General features: G+C 40.7%; 1 protein-coding gene across 4 annotated transcripts in view; it reads right to left on the reverse strand.

The window, feature by feature from the left end:
• LOC125245989 (protein phosphatase 1H-like) overlaps positions 1-24,561 on the reverse strand; it is a 177,180-nt gene that overhangs the window by 102,933 nt on the left and 49,686 nt on the right. For all 4 annotated transcript variants that reach the window (XR_007179666.1, XM_048156814.1, XM_048156813.1 and 1 more), the window contains exon 3: positions 4,266-4,634. Coding sequence is in view for 3 of the 4 variants with exons in the window: in XM_048156814.1 (XP_048012771.1) it covers positions 4,266-4,634 (369 nt within the window). In the remaining variant the exon portion in view is untranslated. The remainder of the gene's footprint in view (positions 1-4,265; positions 4,635-24,561) is intronic.

Raw genomic sequence — 24,561 nt, forward strand, 5'->3', positions numbered from 1 at the left:
CAAACATTGTTTACTTAATCAACTGAGTCAGTGTAATGGTGAAGGGATAGATCAAATAGGCCAATTGATGGAAGGTTTGTGAAGAAATTTCATGCTCCCTTGTAAAAGTATTTTTAAAATACAAAAATACAGTATTTTATTTTGATACATGGTTTGGCTGCTGTATTTTGTAGTTTATTTTGATACATTTAAAATTAAGGTATTTTGTATTTTATTTTAAAATACATTTTGATGTATTTTTGCCCAACCCTGCTCAGAGCAATGTCTGTGAATGTATTGGCAGTAGCAAGTCTCGGTACTTACTCTGCAGCAGCAGCAGCAGCGTAGCACATATATTCCACCAAGACCAAATACATTAACATTGCCATATTCATTACCATGCCAGTCTCTTTGAGAGTTGTCATGACAGAACTACATTAAGGTATTTCTAAGACAACATTTTATGTGTGTGTATTAGAGCCTATAAATCATAATTTCAGTGCCATCCTCAGGCTAAATTATTATTAGACAATGTAGATCTCTGCCAGATGTACATCTGCATGTGTTCAGCGATTAAAAATAAGGTAATTTGAAGTTCAAGTTTGATTTGTACATGATCAGGAGAACAAGAGGTTTAGTGAGAGGTTCATTTTATGAGTGAGTGAGTTTATTTTTAATTTTTTATCCAACCATTTCTATCACTTTGACTCGTTGCCGGCATCACACTGACAGGGTAATAGGCCATTAGATGCACTGCCTCCTCTTTTTGCCTATATCTGACTGTTTCCCCCTTATATTGACTACACACTTACATTTTTATATTTATTTTTGGGCAGTTCCCAGACAGAGGTTAAAGCTGAGTCCTAGACTAAAATGGCCTTTCAGGTTAAAATAACCAGATTAAAATAAATATGCTATGTCATGGTTTTAGATAGTCCTAATCTTAGTTTAGTCCAGATCTTAAAAAGATAATTTCCTGGAGGTAGACTAGAGCTACTCCAGGGCTAAATTGCTTGAATTAAACCTACCAGGAGTCAATATACAGTCATGTGAAAAAGTTAGGACACCCCATTGAATTTCATGGTTTTCTGTATCAGGGCATAATAAAAAAAATTATCTGGTCCTTGGCAGGCCTTAAAATTTGGAAAATAAAACCTCAGATGAACAACACATGACATATCAAACTGTGTCATTATTTATTTAGCAAAAAAAAAAAAAAAAAAAGCCAAAATGGAAAAGCCAAGGGTGACAAACTTAGGACACCATTACTGTTAACATAGGAATTAAGAGGTTAAGTAATGGTCAGGCACTGCTAATCAAATGTCTTTGATTAACTGATCACCAGCAATTGTGATCACCTCTATAAAAGATGAAGTTCTGGCAGTTTGAGTGTCTGGAGCCTTCAGATGTGTGTTAACACAATGCCAAGGAAGAAAGACATCAGCAACGATCTTAGAGAAGCAATTGTTGCTGCCGTCAATCTGAGAAGGGTTACAAGGTTATTTCCAAACAATTTGAAATCCATCATCATTCTACAGTGAGGAAAATTAGTGGAAGTGGAAGACATTCAAAACAGACACAAATCTTTCCATGAGTGGAAGTCCCAGCAAATTCACCCCAAGATCAGACAGTGCACTGCTCAGAGAAATTGCAGACAACCCAAGAACTACACCTCAGACTCTACAGGCCTCAGTTAACATGTTAAATGATAAAGTTCAAGACAGTACAATTAGAAAAAGATGGGACAAGTATGGCATGTTTGGAAGCTTTGCCAGGAGAAAGCATCTTCTCTCTAAAAAACAAACAAACAAAAAAAACATGGCAGCACGGCTTAGGTTTGCCAAGTTGCATCTGAACAAACCATAAGACTTCTAGAACAATGTCCTTTGGACAGATGAGACCAAAGTGGAAATGCTTGGCCATAATGCATAGTGCCACGTTTGGTGAAAACCAAAAGAGAATATCAGCACAAACACCTCATACCAAAAGTCAAGCATGCTGGTGAAGGGGTGATGATTTTGGGCTTGTTTTGTAGCCATGGGCCTTGGGCACCTCACAGCTAATAAGCTGACCATGAACTCCTCTGTATACCAAAGTTTTCTAGAGTGAAATGTGAGGCCATCTGTCCAGCAGCTAAAGCTTAGCCAAAATTGAGTCATGCAACTGGACAATCATCCTAAGAACACCAGCAAATCTACAACAGAATGGCTGAAAAAGAAAAGAATAAAGGTGTTGCAATGGCCCAGTCAAAGTCCAGACCTCATCCTGACTGAAATGTTGTGGCGTGAGCTGTGCATTAACAAATGCCCACAAACCTCAATAAACTGAAGCAACGTTGTAAAGAAGAGTGGGCCAGAATTCCTCCAGAATGATATGAGAGACTGATAAAGTCATACAGAAAATTATTACTTCAAGTTATTGCTGCTAAAAGTGGATCTACAGGCAATTAATCATAGGGTGTCCTAACTTTGTCACCCATGGTTTTTCCATCTTGGCTTTATTTTTGTTAAATAAATAATGACATGTTGACATGTTATATGTTATTGTTCATCTGAGGTTTTATTTTCCAAATTTTAAGACCTGCCAAGCACTAGATAATTTTTTTATTATGTCCTGATATGGAAAACCATGGAATTCAATAGGGTGTCCTAACTTTTTCACATGACTGTATACAATATATATCTCAGTATATCAATATAATGTGTATTCTTCTTTGAAACATAATATTAAGTTAAACCTGCCTCCTGGTAGGTTTAATTTAAGCCTCAATTTAGTCCTGAAGTAGTCATCATGGTCATCATCTGGTATTTTCTCCAAAGGTTGCTGGCTCTCCATTACTCCTGTCAGTAATTCATCCAACTGGTCAGTATCTTTATTTCCAGTTCCACTGCCAGTCTTAAACCTCTCTCTTCAGGCGTCAACAGCAGTTTTTTGAGGTTTATTTTTATATTCTTCCACAAGACCTGTATTAAATACTATAGTAATGTCAACCCACAGATTTCACAAACAGTAAGGTAATAAAGCTGATGATTCTTACCTGAAGTTGTAGTATTGTTCTTGTAGATGTGTTCATTTGCATTAAATTAATTACAAATAGATTTCCGGGCATTTCTTTTCTTTGATTTTTTGCTATTTGCTTAAAAGGAGTTTTGTCTTGTTTAGTAAAGATTTTTTGATTGCAGTCTTTTTTGCTGCCTTTATTTTCCTTGGATTTGCTTCTCAGTTCCATATAATTTTAAGCTTTTCTTGGTTCATTCCATGTTTTATTGGCAACCTTGATCGTGCTTCGGATTAGCATAGTTGGTTTATTTTAGTTCAAGACTTCATAGCCCAAGTGTTAATAATCTGTACTTAATCTGTGTTTCAGAAAGCCAACTATGATCCACTATTCTAGATTAAGGCTTACACGTGTCTTAATTTAAACACTGTACGGGAAACCGCCAGTTTATGTATAATGCACTATAAATGTATTCATAATGTATGTTATAATGCATTGTCTTTTCATAAATAATTGTGATCAAAGTTAAAATGCATTTTAATATTTGCATATTTCCTTGTTACATCTGAAATTGGTTGTTTTTACTGTAATATACTTTCTAAAGGTTTATTATAATTGTGGTTACAATTATTGATGAGACCATACAATGCATTACTATTACAAGGACATAATTAAAATATTTTAAAATATTTTTATAATGCATTATATATAAAGGTTTTAAGAAAAGTGTTACCATATTTTCTTTGCACTAGGTGCAAATAGTGTTAAATGTAATTTAAACTAAGTGTAAAGATGTGTGATTACCTCAGTGAATTGTAGTATATTATAAAACAATATTCAATAATAACAACATATTTAATATACTGTATAGGTTTTTATTTATTAAAATCATAAATGGATGCTGCCTTATTGGGACATTACTTGTCCCTGCTCCTAATGCACCTCCCCAACACCTACCCCTAACCCTACACCAAATGCAATTTCAATTATAGGCCTATTAAATACCCGTTCAACACTGAGTTTGGAAAAAGTCACCACCACGCCACTGCTCCTGTTATCTGATGGGTTTCTTTTGTAATTTTGTCTGGGTCAGTCAGAAAATGGTGTGCGGAATTAGTGTAAATAGCCTCTGCCACAAGGCGGGCTATTTGCACCAAGTATAAATAGACATTCTGCATTAAAATTTCTTTTATACAGCTTTTTCATTCTCTCCTGTCTAATACCATTGGAACAGGAAAACTCATGTAACTCAAACCATATCCAGTAATTTTGTGGAGTTGGACCTCACCATATCCTTGAAGGCATTCTCCAAGGCACCAATCACAAGGCTTTCATGATGGATCTTCTTCTCCACAAAGAACCGTGTAGGAGGGGTGCAGGGGGAGCCAGGTGCACCAGTGGCCCCACGTAGGGATGCAGCCCGGGTGAGGGCCCGATGTGTGCATGGGGATGGGTGGTGACTGGGTTCATCACCCAATACAGTTGGTGGAAGAGACGTCAGGTTAGATAGGACCTCCAGTACACCTTGGAGCTGCTCCACAATGTGTTGGTGTAGAAGTCTGGAAGCCACCACTGCTGCTCCTGAACCAGCATGACCATCAAACAGTGCCCAGTAATGGAAGATCAGCCCTTCTGAGTCTTGTGGACAAATACAAGCCTACATAACACAACACAGCAAACAACAGTTGCTTAGTAATTTCCTTATATATTAAAGCAATAAACCCAATAAGACATGGTTAACACAGTGATTCTAGAACAGCTAAGGGGGCATTGTTAGGCACAACATGGAGCAGTGCCTAAAACCCCCTTTGCTATTCAAAAGTAACTGTAAACCATGGTTTCACAGGGTTTACTTATTTTACCAAATGGTAAAAACATATACTTTGCAAGGTTTAATAAAATAAAAAGCAACAAAAATATAATAATTTATTGATGTAATGAGGCCATGTCGCTCATCCTTTCATTTCAAGGACCGGATCTTTCCATTTTATAAAAGCCTGCATGTTCCTCTGCATGAACTTTCTGCAGGGGGGGCAGATGTGTCTTATGCGAAAGAGTCCCAGGACTTTAATATGAATAAGATATTATCACTTTAAAACATGTAGACAAAAATGGTAAAAACTGTTCTAGGAACAACAGCACTACAGTACCCTATATGCTCTCCTCATCATTATGACTTTGCATTGTGGATCTATTTCAAAAAATGTCAAAAAATGGCTTTTCAGCAATTCGACTCTGGCTTTGGAATTTTAGAATGATCATAACATCATTTCAGATTTGATGAGTCTGAAGATTATTCCAGTTATGAAACTTTTTTTAATGCATGTTTTATTCCTAATAAATAGAAGTTTCTTCTCTAAATATGTTTCCATCATGTTTTATGTGCATTTTATTTCGTTGAATAAAAACGTCTCAGGTTACAGATGTAACCCTGGTTCCCTGAGTAGGGAACGAGACGCTGCGTGGTAACGCATTGGGAACCTTCTGCGTGATGTCGTCACTGAAGCACTCATGTATCTAGCCAATCGCGAAGCGAGACGTCAGAGACGGGTGACGTCACGGACCAGGAAACTATAAAGCACACTCGGATGCAGAGCACGCCAGCTTCTAAGTAAGTCTGAAGCAAGCACTTGCAAGTGTGCAGGGGTACGGCAAGAGACGCAGCGTCTCGTTCCCTACTCAGGGAACCAGGGTTACATCTGTAACCTGAGACGTTCCCTTTCGTGGGAACTATCGACGCTGCGTGGTAACGCATTGGGAACGCAATCCCAACTGAGCCGTAGCTCAAACACTTGCCAAGGTTATCTTGACAGGACAGAAGACCCCGGAGTGGAGCCAACATCAAGGTTATAATATTTAATAAATGTGTGCTGGCATGACCATCCAGCTGCATCACATATGTCACTCATGGAGACTCCTGACATCAGAGCTTTTGATGCCGCCATACCCCTGGTAGAATGGGCGCGAACATTCAAGGGAGAGGGCTGTCCGGCCGCTTCGTATGCAAGTGAGATGGCCTCGACCACCCACTTGCTCATTCTCTGTTTTGATGCTGGGCCCCCTTTTTTAGGGGACCCATAACAGACAAACAACTGATCTGACTTACGCCACAGGGCAGCTCTGTGGACATAAGTATCCAAAGCCCTTACCGGGCATAACAGATTCAATTTTTCCTGATCCGCAGATTCAAATGGAGGAGGATAGAAAGACTGAAGCATAATGGGGCCTGGGACATTGGTAGGGACCTTTGGGACATACCCCGGTTTAGGATACAGGAATGCTTTCACCATTCCTGGAGCAAATTCAAGGAAAGAGGGAGCAACAGAAAGTGCTTGTAAATCTCCTATCCGCTTCAGAGAAGTGATAGCTAATAAAAGAATCGTTTTCAGAGTGAGGAACCTCTCAGGAACCTCCTCTAATGGTTCAAAGGGAGCCTCAGCTAACCCTTGTAAGACCACAGCCAAGTCCCAGGTTGGCACCCTTGTGCGCACTGGAGGCCTCAACCTCAGTGTGCCACGGAGGAAGCGTGTGACGAGGGGGTCTCGACCTACCGAGATATTCCCCTCAAGAGGAGCATGATATGCTGAAATTGCTGCAACATAAACCTTTAAGGTTGAGTGAGATAGGCCCTCCGAGAATTTTTTCTGGAGGAATTTTAGCACAAAGCTAACAGAAGAAAGGACAGGGTCCGTATTATTGTGTCTACACCAGGTAGAAAACAAATTCCATTTGTAGGCATACAGCTTCCTCGTGGCGGGAGCTCTGGAGTTAAGAATGGTCTCCACAACCTCGGTTGGGAGACCAGCATCTATGAGTCTGGCCCCCTCAGAGGCCAGGCCCATAGTTTCAGTCGTTCTGGGCGGGGATGTATAATCATGCCGCCCGCTTGAGACAGGAGGTCCTGTCTGAGAGGAAGCTCCATTGGGGAGCCGTTGAGTAACGACACTAGGTCTGAGAACCATATCCTGGTTGGCCAGAATGGGGCTACCAGTATTAGATTGGCCCCTTCTCGGCGTACTTTTTCCAGAACTCCCGGGAGCAGGGCGATCGGGGGAAATGCGTACAGGCGCAGCCTCGGCCACGTCTGTACCATAGCATCCAAACCCAGAGGTGCTGGATGTGTTAGGGAGTACCAGAGCGGACACTGGGTTGACTCTCCCGAGGCAAACAGGTCGACTTCCGCTCGACCGAAATTTTTCCATAGGAGACTCACCACTTCTGGGTGGAGTCTCCACTCCCCAGGCCTTGGCCCCTGCCTCGACAGGGCATCTGCTCCCACGTTTTGATGTCCCGGGATGTAAGCTGCCCTCAGCGAGAGCAGCTTCCCTTGGGACCACAGGAGGATCTGACGGGCCAAGTAATATAGTCGGCGAGACCGCAGACCCCCCTGATGGTTTATATATGCAACCACTGCAGTGTTGTCCGTACGAACCAACACATGGTAACCTCTCAGGTCTGGGAGAAAGTGTTTCAGAGCTAGGAACACTGCCATCATCTCTAGCCGATTTATGTGCCAAGAGAGCTGATGGTCTTCCCAAAGACCCTGAGCTGAGCGACCACTCATGATCGCTCCCCAGCCCGTGAGGGAGGCGTCCGTCGTAAGCATTACTCGACGAGTAGGGGCCCCCAACACGGGTCCCTGGGACAGGAACCGGGGGTCTTTCCACATGGTCAGAGAACGAAGACATCGTTTTGAGACTTTGATCATGCGAAAGGGATTTCCCCTCGGGGAGAACCCCCTGGTCCTGAGCCACCACTGTAGGGGCCTCATGTGCAGAAGGCCAAAAGGTATCACGTTGGACGCAGCTGCCATCAGACCCAGCAGTTTCTGGAACTGTTTTACAGTGAGTGACTGGCCTAACTTCACCCCTTTCATAGCCATAAGAATGGCACTCACCCGAGCGGGAGACAAATGTGCCCGCATCGTGGTGGAGTCCCACACTACACCCAGATAGTTGGTGGATTGAGCTGGAACTAGCACACTCTTTTTGGCATTGAGCCTCAGCCCAAGCCTCTTCATATGGGACAGAACAGCATCTCGATGCTGAACTGCTAGTTGCTCTGACCGAGCTAGAATCAACCAATCGTCGATATAGTTCAGTATGCGAATGCCCTGGATCCTCAGCGGAGCCAGAGCTGCGTCCACGCATTTCGTGAATGTGCGGGGTGATAATGATAGGCCGAACGGAAGAACCCTGTACTGGTAAGCTTCGCCCCCGAAAGCAAACCTGAGGAACTTCCTGTGAGAAGGATGGATGGACACATGAAAGTAAGCATCTTTCAGGTCTATTGCCACAAACCAGTCCTCGGACCTGATCTGTGGTATAATCTGTTTAAGTGTCAGCATCTTGAACTTGAGCTTTTGTATTGAGCGATTTAGCACACGTAAATCTATAATAGGTCGTAGACCTCCATCCTTCTTTGGAACAATGAAGTAACGGCTGTAGAACCCTGACTGATTGCTGGGAGGAGGAACCCTTTCTATAGCTCCTTTTCGCAAAAGTGTCGCAACTTCTTGTTCCATAACCAGAGACTGCTCGGGGGTTACCACTGTGGGAAGAACCCCGTTGAATCTGGGCGGGCGAGACCCGAACTGGATCTTGTAACCCTCTTTTATAGTGAGCAGCACCCATTTTGATATATTCGGAAGAAGTTTCCATTCTGCCAGAAAATTTACTAAGGGAACCAGTCTCTCGAGACTGGCCTCTGGTGTTTTTTGAGCACCTGATTCGACGCTCTGAAGCGGCGCACCGGCAGAGAACAATCGAATCAAGTGTCCGGCCCTCCTCGGAGGGTCGGTGGAGACCACTGCGCCCTGACGCACACTGGGTGGCAGGGTTGGCATAACAATCCCCTGAGGGCGCCGAAGGGGAGTGGCTTTTAGATGTATTTTTCGCCGACTCCCTTCGGAGGGGGCCGCCCTCATCGGTTCCTGACCCACAGACATCAGGACCGCTTCGAAGCCTTCCGGGCCAGGATAACGGCGCGCAGGTCCGTTCTGCCCCTAGAAGGCTTTGGCTGAGCGGGCCGACCCGATCCCCAAGCTCTCTGCGGGGGAGCACGGGCGGCCACGCTGATCTTTTGTTGCGCTCTGTGGTGCGCTGAGGAGCTCGTTGACGGCCGAGGCTGATCCCGCTCATCAGCCTCGGGGGGAGGGATTTTTGGTTTGCGGGGGATGAACCTCTGGAACGCCGCAGATTGTTTCTTAGCCTCCTGGAACCTCTCGACGACTGTTGTAACGGCGTCGCCGAAGAGGCCCGCAGGAGACAGCGGCGCGTCCATAAGGGAGGCTTTGTCACGCTCCCTTATGTCCGAGAGGTTCAGCCACAAGTGCCTCTCCGTAGCCACCAATGCTGCCATAGAGCGGCCGATTTCTTTTGCCGTCTCTTTGGTGGCACGGAGAGCCAGGTCAGTTGCCATCCTGATTTCCTGGATGCACTCATACGTGGCCTCCCCGCTATTCTCCACTTCCCCCAGCAGGTCGGCTTGATATGCCTGTAGGAGCGACATGGTATGTAGACATGCCGCTGCCTGACCTGCTGCCGCATAAGCCTTGCCCACCAAGCCTGATGTAGTTTTTAATGGCTTGGTGGGCAACGTCGGGGTTTTCAGCGACGATGCAGACTCGGGGGAGAGATAGCCCGCAAGCGTCTCTTCCACCCGAGGCATCGCCGCATAGCCTTGCTGCTTCAGCCCCACGATGTTACTATACATTGAGGTCTGGGGGCTGAAGACGCGATATGATGCCGGCTTCTTCCAAGACCTCGAGACCTCGGTGTGGAGGTCCGGAAAGAAGGGCAAACCCCGACGCTGAGGTAGTGACCGAGCGGGCAGAAAGCGCTCATCCATCTTACTCTTTGGTCTAGCATCTGCCCGCTCTGCTGGCCAGTCAATTTTTAATTTGGCCACAGCCCTGGTCACTACCTCCAGGAGCTCCTCATGTGCTGGGGAAGAGGATGGCGGTTCCTCTTCCCCCACGCTCATCACATCAACCTCCTCAGAGGAAGAGAGATGAAGCGCGGGTGCCTCTCTCTGGGGGGAAGAAACCGCAGCGCGTGCTTCCGCCGCCTGAGAAAAGGCACTGGGGCTGGCAGGTAAAGGGCGAGATAAGGCTGGGCCCGTCTCAACCCCCTCTGCCAGCTCCATTTGCGAACCCCACGAATGAAGCCGCCGCTGCGCCTCAGCAACAGCGGGACCCGATCCGCAGGGAACGCCGACCGGGGCACCCTCTTTATCATGAAAGAGTGCCCGGCGTGATCTTAAAACTCTGAGGGTGAGCTTCTCGCAATGAACACAGACAGCCCCCTCAAGAGCTGCCTGTGCATGCTCAACCCCCAGGCAGACAACACACATCTCGTGAGTGTCCCCATCTGGAATAAACCGTGTGCATGGGTGAACACACTTTTTAAATTGTCTGCCTTCCGCCATTTCACTCGTGTCTTATTCACTATATGTATATATATGTGTGGTGCACAGTAACACTCTTGTCCTCAGACGAAGAGATAATGTTTTCCAAAATATAAGCAGGACAAACAACACCAAATAAGACACACAAGATAACAGAGCGCTTGCTGAAGACACAGAAGCTGGCGTGCTCTGCATCCGAGTGTGCTTTATAGTTTCCTGGTCCGTGACGTCACCCGTCTCTGACGTCTCGCTTCGCGATTGGCTAGATACATGAGTGCTTCAGTGACGACATCACGCAGAAGGTTCCCAATGCGTTACCACGCAGCGTCAATAGTTCCCACGAAAGGGAAGTATCCACCCCAGCGAGTGTACGAGTGCAGTATCTTAAAATGTGCAGATGTAGCTGTTTTTTCAAAAAACAATATGACTCATTTAAAATTCTGTACTACTTACATTACTGCATGCATAAGTTTCAGAAACCCACTATGACAGAAAAGCAAATACCAGTCAAATACAACAGATCATCGCTAAGACATGGCATGGACCATTTTATGGACCATTTATTCAGCATCTTAATGATTTTAGTAGGCCTACATTTCAGATAGGCTATAGCAAGTTGACAACATTACTTCTATTATACTTTATTTTTCTGAACATACGTGCAGAGGTTCTGTCTCGCGCACTGATGCGTGTGCAAGCCTTTGAAAGTATTTGGCTGCAGAAAGACGTGTTCGGCATGTGCACTGCACTCTATTTAGTGGACCTTTGTTTTTAATCATTCAATTCACTCTCACATGGGCTGTTGTACAGTACACACACTGTCCATGCCATCACAAAAATTGGGCTGCACGCAGACGAGGAGTGCGGACGTCTGTGAACCCTCCTGGTAACGAAAATTACGCAATGCGGACGGTGCGCAGATGCCCGAAGTACACTTTTGGGTTAAGCCTGTAATAGCGGGCCCCCAGTCCGCCAGGGCCTATATGCATGTGCAAACCCTGCATCCCCAGATGCTACGCCACTGGTTCTCTTAAATTCGATAAGCAAATTAGTGCAGTCATTGGATCTAGTTTCTTCTATCTTCGCTCTCTATCAAAAATCAAATCTTGTCTCCCCAAGCGTTCTTTGGAGACTGCTATCCATGCTTTTATTACCCCATGTCTGGACTATTGCAATTCCCTTTATTTTGGTATATCAAATTCCCAAACAGCATGCTTACATGTTGTTCAAAATGCTGCGGCAAGATTCCTGAAGGGAAAGAGGAAATTTGATCATGCTACCACCCTTTTGAGATCCCTCCATTAGCTCCCGATAAATTTAAAAATTGAGTATAACATTTTATTACTGGTGTATAAATCATTAAATGACTGCCATCTATGCTAATATTAGTCTCTCTCTGTTTATCCTGAGGTTTGCCGCAGCCTGCCAGATCCAGGCTGTATCCAGGTGAATGAAGGACCTGCATCTAGACATGACGATAACGCAGCCCTGACATCTCAACTAAATTATCCCCTGCGAAAGCCTCCTTCCCTTTCCTTTCCCTATGTATAGATAAAACGTTAAAAAAATTATTCTAGTTTGCATAGATCCGCAGACACAGCTAATTTTTCTGTATTATGTGGACCAGCACACATACACACTCAAACACGCAAACCTGTAGGATAAACAAGTAAATGAACAGCAAAAAGCAAGAATGCATTAAAGGTATTCAGTTTTCAGTAGGAATGGTGTCATTTAAGTGGCCCCTAAAGTAATAATTAACAATTTTTACACCGGAAGTGATTCAATCAAAAACCAACTTTAGCTCGATAATAATTTTTTTGTTCTTAGCGCTGCTGTAAATCCAAGACAATCTCTGTCAATTAATTTTCCTATTGTCACTGTGAAACTGCTTTGAAACAATATGTATTGTGAAAAGCGCTATATAAAGTAGATGACTTGACTTGACCTGTTAGCAGAAACACAGTAGATGTTTCAGTTTCACATTTTCTTTGGTTTGCACAAAAAGAGTCTCATCTAAAAGAAATTATATAGCATCATCTAAAAAATAATTTTATTATTCTCAGATTTGAAATACATGGTGAGACCTGTTTCTTTAGCTACAATGAGTTTCTAGACTCTAAAAGTTTCCTTCTGACAAATGTGCCAAAATCTGCGAGTTCTGTTGTTTAGCAAAAGTACAGCAAAACCAATTGTTGGTGAGCATGATGGCATTGGTTTTATGGCGTGCTTGAAACATAGATCAGTCATTGAGGTCTATATAACTTCTGGTTCAACCAATGATAGGATGTTGGGGCAGGCAAATGGGGATCAGGGTTTAGCTTCAACAGTTACAGTGTCTTCAAGTCATGTCAGAAAGAATGTATTTATGAGATTATATGCATGTGAACATCAGCACAACTCATAATTGTGAGTTTAGGTAACTGGATTTTCTTAAGCATTTCCGAGTTTGTGAGGGTAAGAAAAAATGTCAGAGGCAATAGATGCAGAATCAGCCCTAGTGAAAAAAACAAAAACAAAATGTATTTAAAATAGGCCTACATTTATTTCATACTAACTACAAACCCATTAATATATTTACTGACATATTGCTTAAAACTTACTAACATAAATATTCTAATTAAACTTTATTTGGATTTCTTCTTTAATGCAAAATGCATATTTCTTAATATTCTTAATATTAATATTAATATTAATATTTGTGTTAATACCTCAACACAAAAATACTTGTTCCAGTTTAGCAGACTTTAAGTATACCAATTTAGTATACTAAAAGTACAATTGCAGGGTATTTATATTAAGTACATAAATTTGTTAATGCATTTGTAGTATACTTAGCATAAAATAAATTCAAATATGTTATATTTTAAATATTTCAAATACATCTTAGTATATTTATTTTTCACCTCTAGAATATTCAAAACTATGGCATGAACATCGGACAATGAAATGCTCAATGTGTCAACAAGGTCGCAAAAAACTTGACTAAAAGTTTTTATGGTAATGAAAAGGTAAATGAACAGCAGCAAACCCTAGTGAAAAATAAATATACTAAAATGTATTTGAAATACATTTATTTCATACTAAGTATACTACAAATACATTTACATATTATGTACTTAATAAAAATACCTTGCAATTGTACTTTTGGTATACTAAACTGGTTTACTTAAAGTCTGCTAAATTGGAAAAACTAATTTTGTACTTAATGCACTTTAACTGTGCGGAAGTAGTGCTGAGGTCCAACTAAAGACATACTTAAGTATATTTGATTGTGCTAAAGTGGAATTATTGCAATTATACTTTAGGCACACTTTGCATTTAAAGACATATTTTATATAAAGATCACACATAAATGACATTAAAATACAGTTTTAAGCTTAATATTAAGATATGTGTATTGTGCACAAGTAGTACTTGAAATAAAGTTTAATTATAATTTGTATTTCAGTAAGTCTCAAGTGATATGTCAGTAAATATGTTTACTATAGATATGGATTTAAACTATGCTTAATATGAAATAAATGTATTTTAAATATATTACCATTTTACTAGGGACATCCTCTGTCTGATTCACTCTCTTGAACTATCGTGATACTGGTAACTGCCGTTTAACGGTGGGTCTCATCTCGCATCACAGAATTCATCATCAGCCAGACGTGTTCAGTAAACTGTTTCATCATCATGCCTGTTTCTTGCCAGCTTTAGGAGGCTAGCCTGACAGATATCCTTGGTGTTTATTTGTGGATGTATAGATTGTTGGATGGATTTTCTACCCTGATTTTAACCCTTAAATCTTTGCATATAAAACAAGTATATTAATGTATTCAGGGGCGCCGCTAGCAATTTTCTCTATGAAAGAAAATGAAGTCAGGCCCCCTACCGCATGCATTCTGCAACAAACATACAAGCCAACCAAAATCTTTGTTTACATTTACTAATACTGACCCATTATTTTTGCTATTGGTTTTGACCACTAGGTATCAGTATTTAGTCAGAGACCTACCATGGCTGTAGCTAGCAGATGATTTATTATTCAAATGTAAATGTATTTAGACAAATACAGTACAGTAATCAGATATTCATAGAAAATTCAACATTCTTAAACAATGGTTAAATATACATTATATTAAACATGAACAAAGTGCAATATGCATTACACTGCAACAGTGACTTTTAATAATCAATTAGACACTAGAGACAACTAGAGGCCTAACATTACAGCAAAGGAAGCTCTCTCTCTCGCTCTCTCGCTCTCTCTCTCTCTCTCTCTATTTCTCTTTTCATTTTTGATGACCTTCGTCGAACTCGAAGACTCGTTTACCATCTGATCTCACTTAGTGACTCTAGGCCAGTGTTTCCCAACACCACTATAAAAATATAACAAAACTGCACAAACATGCATTGCTTCAAACGGCATATAAAACTATTATATTAAAAGTAGTACTCACATTTAATGCTTAACTTGAGCTTGAGTCAAATAAGAACACAGTAAGGTATGATGTTAGTGATAAAACGAAAAATTTACATATCGTTGCTTTAAATTTACACCTCGTATTTAATTAAACACTGTCATCGAAGTTGGTATTGTGGCTTTATATAGCTATTATAAAGCAGGCTTGCACATGTCATATAATATTAACATTTTATGAAAATCAAGCTCAAATTGAGTTACGAGGTTTTTGACCAGATATTTTGTCTCTCACTGGAACAGTCGCATCTGAGGTAGTAAGTGCATCGCATTATGTTTTCATCATCGTACAGTATATAAAGTTTATTGTAGCTATATGGGCGCTCTGTCTTGTTGAAATCTCATGATTAAAATCTCATGATATGATGAAACGCTATATGCACAGGACATTTAAAACAGTGCTTTAACTAGACGACAAAGACATACAAAATACAAAGAATGTTAGCCTTTATGGACATGAGTTAAGTTGAGTAAAGAAAACACTGTACTTACATAAACATCAGTTCTTTATTTACCCTCGCACTGCAAAGAAGCAGAGATCTCCAACTCCAAACTATGCATGCATGGGCAAGCGTGGTAGACTGGGTAAACCCAGTCTGATCTCCCGGCGATTTGATTTCGCCCAGCAACTCAGTCTGAAAACCCGTACATTCATTTCTACTGCGTCTGTTACACTTCTGCAGGAACCAATCACAGACTGGCTTATCCACCTTGCTTGCTATTGGCTAGTATAACACGATGGCGATAGAGAAGCGACGGCAATTCCTTTTAACCTCTCGACGATGCTACATGACTTCTTTAGTTTAGCAAACAAATCGCTGGAGTGGGTGTAAATACCACTCACTTTCATGTTTTGTTTTTTTTGCTCAACCTGCAAAAATCGCTCGATGCCATTGCTGCTTCTGCAAACCGCTGATCAATGCTACAAACCAATACAAACTAAACCTGTCTAGAGTTGTCGCGTCACTCTGCAAAGTACGTCACCCGGATCATTGATCTGACTGGTTGAAGGACTATCCAATTGCGGGAATAATGCTCGTTGATCACGCCTCTTGTGCAGTAGAAAAGTATAGCAAACTCCCCAGACCAATGTTCAATTTTAAATTGAGCTTGGTCTGGTGATAGCCAGACAACAGGCGTGGCGGAGTTTTTTGAGATTTGATTGACAGATTGAGGAGCCAATGGAGTTACGAGGTTTAGTCACAACCTCTTGTAAATGCTTTTTATTGGTTAAATATTTGTAAAACCCACATACAGACATAAAGGATGACCAATAGCATTCATTTTACAGAACAGTGAAGAAATATAGAGATACAATGTTTTGTCCGAACTGTGCGATGATTTTTATTTGTAGCATTTATTTTTAGGAATTTTATCATTTTCCACGGCACAGCTGACAAGCTGTCACGGCACATTAGTGCGCGGTGCAGTGGTTGGGTTGGGACAGAGCCATATTGAGAGAGAGTTGCGACAAATCCATTGACTCCAATGGAACGTTTTTTTACAGCAATGGCGGCTCGTGGAGCCTCTCAATAGTTCCCCGAACAGACCGTTTGTGATGTACTTTTAAAAAGTAAGCCGTTTAAATGATACAATTTTATATTATCAGTACATCTGAATCAAATTAACTTGTGTATTAAAGCATGCTAGCTGATATTACTCACTAAATAAATAGTTTCAGGGGATGTTATCAGATAGTAGATTAGATAGTAGATTAAAATCATCTCATCATTATTCATCGTTGTGTAATTAGAAAAAAAGGCTTCTATGGGATTAAATATAACTTTGGGGCTTGTGGTGGGTGAAAGTGGTAAAATGAGAATATCCTTATTCCTTATTAAATGTACAACCCAGGTGAAAAATACTATAGTAAATATTATAGTGTTTTTGAACCATACTATAGTAAATTGTAGTATACTGTATATATTATAGTATTTACAACACTTTGTTAATGAATGCTACAGCATACTGCAGTATAGTGAACTAATACTGTAATAAATACTGTAGTAGCCTATACTTTATTTGTTTACTACAGTAAACTGTAGTGTATATTGTAGTATAATATACCCTAAAGTTGTAGAAAACTTAGTACAATATTGGGTAAAGTAATTTGTTAATAATACTATAGTTGTTCTATTACCACAGCAACTATAGAATTACCACAATAAATTAATTCAAGTACTTTACTTTACTTTATAGTATGGTTCAAAACACTATAGTATTTACTATAAATTACTATAGTATTGTTTCACCTGGGAATAAAGAAAAAAAATCCTTATTTTAGAATGTATATTTGAGAATGTATTGTGATTCTGTTGACAGTCTGTCTATTATGTGTCAGCTCAGCTGATTTTTGGATTGATGGGGAGAGGGAAGTTTGTAAGTGAGATAAAAAAACAATGCTTAAAAGCAGCAAAAAAAAAAAAAAAAAATATATATATATATATATATATATATATATATATATATATATATATATATATATATATATATATATATATATATATATATATATGCTAAATGGGAAATCATACTAAATACTAAAACTGTATATTATATACAACTACTGTATTTAATTTCTCCCGTTTGTCTCCTTTTATCTTGCTTTCAATACAAGCATGAAGGGGATTCAGATCCTGAAGATCCTGAATGATGTTGTACCCTCAGCGCCAGTCTCTGCTCCTTGGATTTTGCAAGCTTTTCCTTGTTCCTTATTTTTAATAAACCTTTAATAAACATAAAAGTTCCCAGTGTTGGTTTTTCTGAAAAAGGTCAGACATGATTAACACACAACTTAGCACACAATCTTTAGTTCTATTTAGATTGTTCCTGCTGACTTGAACATAACTTTCTTCTTTCCGTGTCAGTGGGGAAACCATGCATTCACACTGCTTTCTCTGAATAACTGGATCATCCTCATCCAGCACTGCAAACCATAGTGGTGTTGTGAACACCAGTCAAGATGGCATTCCAGGGACCAGTTTACGACAGGGCCCCTCTCTAACTGCTTGTGTGTAGGAAGATGTGCCACACCGTGATTGGATCTTTGGTGAATGAACATTAATAAATGTTCAGCAACATCAGATAAGATGTTGGGACAACTACCAGACACCCCTTCCAGAACAGGAAGGGGGACCTTCTGCACCCACCAAAACCAAGGAGAAGACTTCTCATTGGACGACACATTGACTCTAACCACCAAACTCATTCCTAAGGTTTAGGCAAGGACTGCCATAAAAATTCCTTCAGGACCTCCTGGTTGGAGCAGCGGTGACTGAAATAAAGAAAGGCCACAGATATCTATCTAAATCCATTCATACCTATGTTTGGAGGCCTTAATTTGATCTAAACTACATCACATCCACATCATCTTCATGCAAAAGCACAGTTTATGTTAATGGTTACTGACTGCTAAACCAACAGGTCATGGGACAGACCTGGTAACAGATAAACAAATGCATGGACAATGATTTAACCATTTCATATCATGTTTGGTGTCTATCTGTTCCCTACGATGCCTTTAATAATTTGAAAGAGGTTTGGTAAAGAAATAATGCATGGGTAAAATGTTAAAGACACTATTTTAACACTGTACTTTACGCTATGCAAATGAGTTCCACACCAGGGTGGGCAACACCGGGGCTGCTTCAGATAACAGTAGCCAATCACACTCCAGGATCGGCAAAGCGCCACATTTCAATCTCCTCCTCATCAGAAAGGGATAAATATGTCCCCCGGGTAGACACACCCTTGTTCTGCGTTTCCAGCTCGACGGGGAAGGAGACATTAACAGACACTCCACGTCCTGAGTTTCTGACCTGACGAGGAAAGAGACTACAAGACGGTTAAGGTGAAGCTTTCGCGAGCAAAACCTTTTACATTGCTTTCAGCTGCACTCTAGCTGCAAAAAGGGCCCAGCATTGAGGGACTTCATCTGACCCTTACGGCCCCTACAGCAGCGCAGCCCAGTCCACAAAGGACCTCTGCATCGGCAGACATTGCCTGTACCACACGGCTCCTCAGCGACGCAGCCAGCCTGCAAAGGAACCTGTGAAGATTCATCTGACCCAGCTGCCCAGTCCATCCTAAAGGACCCTCTTGGTGCAACCGAAGTTCAGCATCCTCCAGCCCAGTGTGGCACGACTACTGGATCGCAACTTCGCGCCCTCCCACTGCACGCAGCCTGCATCATCAGTGGAAGACGTCTCTGCTACCGGATTGATCACCCGACTGTGTGGAACGTAAATATAAACTTACCAAACCTCTTTTCTAGAGACCTTGGCATTAGTTTATACATGCAGCATATGTTTTTCTAACCTGTTTAGATAACAGTTACTTGAGGTCAGTTTGTTACAAATAATAGGGATATTATTTGTTGAATGATAAATAAGCAGTTATTTATCACCATTTTACCAGAGCCATTAGGTGGCTCCCATAGGCATTCCCATACGATTCTCTTCCATTCTACATTCAGTTCAACAGCATTGCATTTATCCATTCTGTGTTCACTTCATTTATTTGTTTCTTTGATTTAATTCAGTATTCTCCTTTGATTATTATTTTACTATCTCTTTAGAAGTGCATATTCATTATTTCATTATTAATCGTTGTGGTATTTACTCTTGCATGTTTATTGTTAATAAATTTCATTGATTTTATTATAACTGTGTCTTCCTTGTGTTGATGATCAAAGATTCTACTAGTTGACCAGACTCACAAATCCTTCAGATAAATCAGTTGACCGACTCCCTCCATTTTATATTAATTCTGAATTATTGAACAGCTCCTTTGGAGTGTTCTTAAATTGTTAAGATAGTATTCTTGACTGGTGCCCCGTATTACAAAAGGGGGAGGGGTCATCTGATACACTCATAACCACACCTTAAGTGACACATGATCAAGAATCACTACGTCACAGGTGAATGGAGTAAAAATCACTACAGTGGAGACTACAAGAACATATAGGAAAGGACAGACAAAATGCTTGACATGCAGTTTATTACAAACCCGATTCCAAAAAAGTTGGGACATTGTACAAATTGTGAATAAAAAAGGAATGCAATAATTTACAAAATCTCATAAACTTATATTTTATTCACAATAGAATATAGATAATATATCAAATGTTGAAAGTGAGACATTTTGAAATGTCATGCCAAATATTGGCTCATTTTGGATTTCATGAGAGCTACACATTCCAAAAAAGTTGGGACAAGTAGCAATAAGAGGCCGGAAAAGTTAAATGTACATATAAGGAACAGCTGGAGGACCAATTTGCAACTTATTAGGTCAACTGGCAACATTATTGGGTATAAAAAGAGCCTCTCAGAGTGGCAGTGTCTCTCAGAAGTCAAGATGGGCAGAGTATCACCAATTCCCCCAAATCAAAAATAGTGGAGCAATATCAGAAAGGAGTTTCTCAGAGAAAAATTGCAAAGAGTTTGAAGTTATCATCATCTACAGTGCATAATATCATCCAAAGATTCAGAGAATCTGGAACAATCTCTGTGCATAAGGGTCAAGGCCAGAAAACCATACTGGATGCCCGTGATCTTCAGGCCCTTAGACGGCACTGCATCACATACAGGAATGCTACTGTAATGGAAATCACAACATGGGCTCAGGAATACTTCCAGAAAACATTGTCGTTGATCACAATCCACCGTGCCATTCACCGTTGCCGGCTAAAACTCTATAGGTCAAAAAGGAAGCCATATCTAAACATGATCCAGAAGCGCAGGCGTTTTCTCTGGGCCAAGGCTCATTTAAAATGGACTGTGGCAAAGTGGAAAACTGTTCTGTGGTCAGACAAATCAAAATTTGAAGTTCTTTTTGGAAAACTGGGAAGCCATGTCATCCGGACTAAAGACAAGGACAACCCAAGTTGTTATCAGTGCTCAGTTCAGAAGCCTGCATCTCTGATGGTATGGGGTTGCATGAGTGCGTGTGGCATGGGCAGCTTATACATCTGGAAAGGCACCATCAATGCTGAAATATATCCAAGTTCTAGAACAACATATGCTCCCATCCAGACGTCGTCTCTTTCAGGGAAGACCTTGCATTTTACAACATGACAATGCCAGACCACATGCTGCATCAATTAATTGTTTTTCACTAGTTTCGCAATTGCCTAGGTTCAGTGTCACTACTGGTAGCATGAGGCGACACCTGGACCCTACAGAGGTTGCACAGGCAGTCCAACTCCTCCAGGATGGCACATCAATACGTGCCATTGCCAGAAGGTTTGCTGTGCCTCCCAACACAGTCTCAAGAGCATGGAGGGGATTCCAGGAGACAGGCAGTTACTCTAGAAGAGCTGGACAGGGCCATAGAAGAACCTTAACCCATCAGGACCAGTATCTGCTCCTTTGTGCAAGGAGGAACAGGATGAGCACTGCCAGAGCCCTACAAAATGAATTCCAGTAGGCCATTGGTGTCAAGCTTATTTGTTTATGTGCACAATTTCCCCGCTTGAAAGGGAGGGAAACATCATCAATGGAGCCTTAACTGGATTCCACTCTTCTTTTTTATTGAAAGTATCAAAAAATATGCCAGCAAGAAAGGTGAAAAACCTTTAACAGAAACAAAGATACAGAAAATATAAATGAATTGTAAGTAAAACTTATTAAACATCTGTTTTTTTCATTGAAATCTTTTTTTTTTTTTGGATTATCATATTATTTTAATGATCTATTTTAATCACATGTGGACTGAAGAAATAATCGTCAATTTTTCCCGTGATCAAAGTGAAACGCAAACGCGGATAAACAAATACATGCACTAGTACCTCAACACCCTAAAAATTCACAACAAAGAACTATAATCAGCTTAAAACAAAAATTAGGTCATGAAACCTTCAGTGCCGAGCACAGACATAGTTGCTGCGTCATGAACCGGGTCGGCATCTGTCGCCACACCAACATCATCCCGCTTCACCCACAGACGCAAATGTGAATTATTAAGGGTGCTCACCGGCTTCCACTCCGGGATTCAATGATGTTGGACGTCTGTGCACTTTTCTTTATTGCCTTCAGCCAGGGAATTTCCGCAGAGCTCGCCAGCCGCGCTCCTCACAGCACTGGATTTTTTTTTTCAGTTCCTCCTTTCCGCCCCTTGCTCCGATTGGCTACTATAGTTATTTATTTATTATTTATATTTTTTCCATGTTATTTATTTATATTAAATTTGTAATTAATTTATATCTTTCTCAGTTTGACTTGACAATTGGTGTGAATGTCTCTGACCAAACAATCAGAAACAGACTTCATGAGGGTGGCCTGAGGGCCCAACGTCCTCTAGTGGGCCCTGTGCTCACTGCCCAGCACCGTGGCGCTTGATTGTCATTTGCCAATTAACACCAGAATTTTCAGGTCAGCCACTGGCAGATTTCACAGATGAGAGCAGGTTCACCCTGAGCACATGTGACAGACGTGAAAGGGTCTGGAGAAGCCATGGTGAACATTATGCTGCCTGTAATATCATTCAGCATGATCTGTTTGGTGGTGGGTCAATGATGGTCTGGGGAGGCATATCCATGGAGGGACACACAGACCTCTACAGGCTAGACAATGGCACCCTGACAGCCATTAGGTATCGGGATGAAATCCTTGGACCCGTTGTCAGACTCTACGCTGGTGCAGTGGGTCCTGGGTTCCTCCTGGTGCACGACAATGCCTCATGTGGCGAGAGTATGCAGGCAGTTCCTGGAGGATAAATGAATTGATACAATTGAATGGCCCCCATGCTCACCTGACATAAATACAATAGAACACCTTTGGGACATTATGTTTCGGTCCATCCGACACCGCCAGTTTGCACCTCAGACTGTCCAGGAGCTCAGTGATGCCCTGGTCCAGATCTGGGAGGAAATACCCCAGGACACCATCCATCGTCTCAGTAGGAGCATGCCCCGACGTTGTCAGGCATGCATACAAGAATGTGGGGGCCATACAAACTACTGAGTCCTCTGTATTCAGTCCTCTGTAGGTTGATAATTTTAATTTTCATCAAACGATGTGGCATCCTTTCACTTCTAACACATTACCCAGTCCATATCAGTATAGATATCCAGCATGATATTTTTCCCCATTGAGATGTGTTTTAAAAGTGTTCCTTTAATATTTGAGCAGTGTATTTAGATCGACTCCCATTGCATAAAAGGCTCCAACACAAAGCATTGTAGTTGATCACAGTCTGTCGAGTGCATTGCAATGTGACTTCCGCACTCTCTCAATTGCTTTCTATTCACTGTGCAGTGACATTGATTATAACTGTGAGTTTTGGCAAGAATGCAGAACTCAGTCACTAATAAACACATGCACGCTAAGTAATTGACATCTGGGTGATTATAAAGGGAGTTGACTGTTTATAATCAATGGCTTCATTTACCGACAACAGCAATAAATATTTTTTTCCAACAAAAAACGTCTGACTGTACATGAGTCCCTACATCACTGATCACAATAGAACACATTTTCTTTTCTTTTGTTTCTTTGGACTTTTAGTTTTTTTTTTAATGTTCCAAGGACTTTTAGTTTGTATTCTGTTCCATTGTTTCCATTTTCTCATTTCCTGTGTTAATGGACTATCCACTTGTTAAGTCATGACGTAAGGAACGCCGTTTCCGGGTCCAAGCCTCGACTCGTTTCACTAGAGAATGCCATCGACGGCCGTTTATGAATGCTATTTATTCATCATAATAAATAGCATTCATCATAAACATCAAACATTTTAAATACTTACAGTCTACACAACAGTCTCTGTGCTCACAGCATCACAGACATTAATATTTTAACGATTTATAAAAGATGAATCATTGTCTGGCCATCTGGGATTTTGGTATGGAGATAAAGGTTATAATTATATATTTTTTGTACTATTACACCACATCGTGTGTGTATATTAGCACCATTTGTTGTTTTCTTGTGGTATGAGAGCGTTTTTTTTTTTTTTTTTTTTTTTATTGCAAAAAGGTACAAATCACAGGTGATTAGCCATAATATACATAACATACAAAAAACATAGAGATAAACAGAGAGAAAAAAAAATAAAAAATAAAAAAAAAATAAAATAAAATAGCCAGGGGAAGCTTACAGGTCATTACAAAGTGAAGGAGGACCATATGCTGATAGTTTTAACAGCCTTTTTGTTGTTTGAGCCAGAAATCAGATTAATATAACGTTCAACTTCATGGATAAAAAGTACAAAACAAGGTTTTTTAGAGCTGAATTTACATTTATGAATGTGAAATTTTGCCAAAAGTATTAATAAATTTATAAGGAAGTACGTTTTTTCTTTACTTTGACTTTTATAAAAACAAAAAATAACATCCTTCCACAATAAGGCAAAGTCTTTATAAATATGGTCAATGATGAATCTGCTGAGCTTTTGCCAAAATGTTCTGGTGTGTGGGCAATACCAAAATAGGTGCAAAACTGTTTCGGGGTGGTCTTCACAAAAAGAACAGTTTGTATTGATGTCCCTTTTAAATTTAATCATGTAATGATTAGCAGGGTAATATCTGTGAATTATTCTGAAAGATACTTCTTTCACCTTGTTTACTAATAAATATCTGTGAGGAATCATCCAAACCTTTTTCCAGTCAATGTCATTTACAAATCGGTTCCAATAAAATGTAACATTTGGAATAGAAACAATCTCTTTCTGAAATAACGCACGGATATTCTTATTATTATGTGGAAGATGG

Source organism: Megalobrama amblycephala, linkage group LG14, assembly GCF_018812025.1.
Source record: "Megalobrama amblycephala isolate DHTTF-2021 linkage group LG14, ASM1881202v1, whole genome shotgun sequence".
NCBI classification, from domain to species: domain Eukaryota; kingdom Metazoa; phylum Chordata; class Actinopteri; order Cypriniformes; family Xenocyprididae; genus Megalobrama; species Megalobrama amblycephala.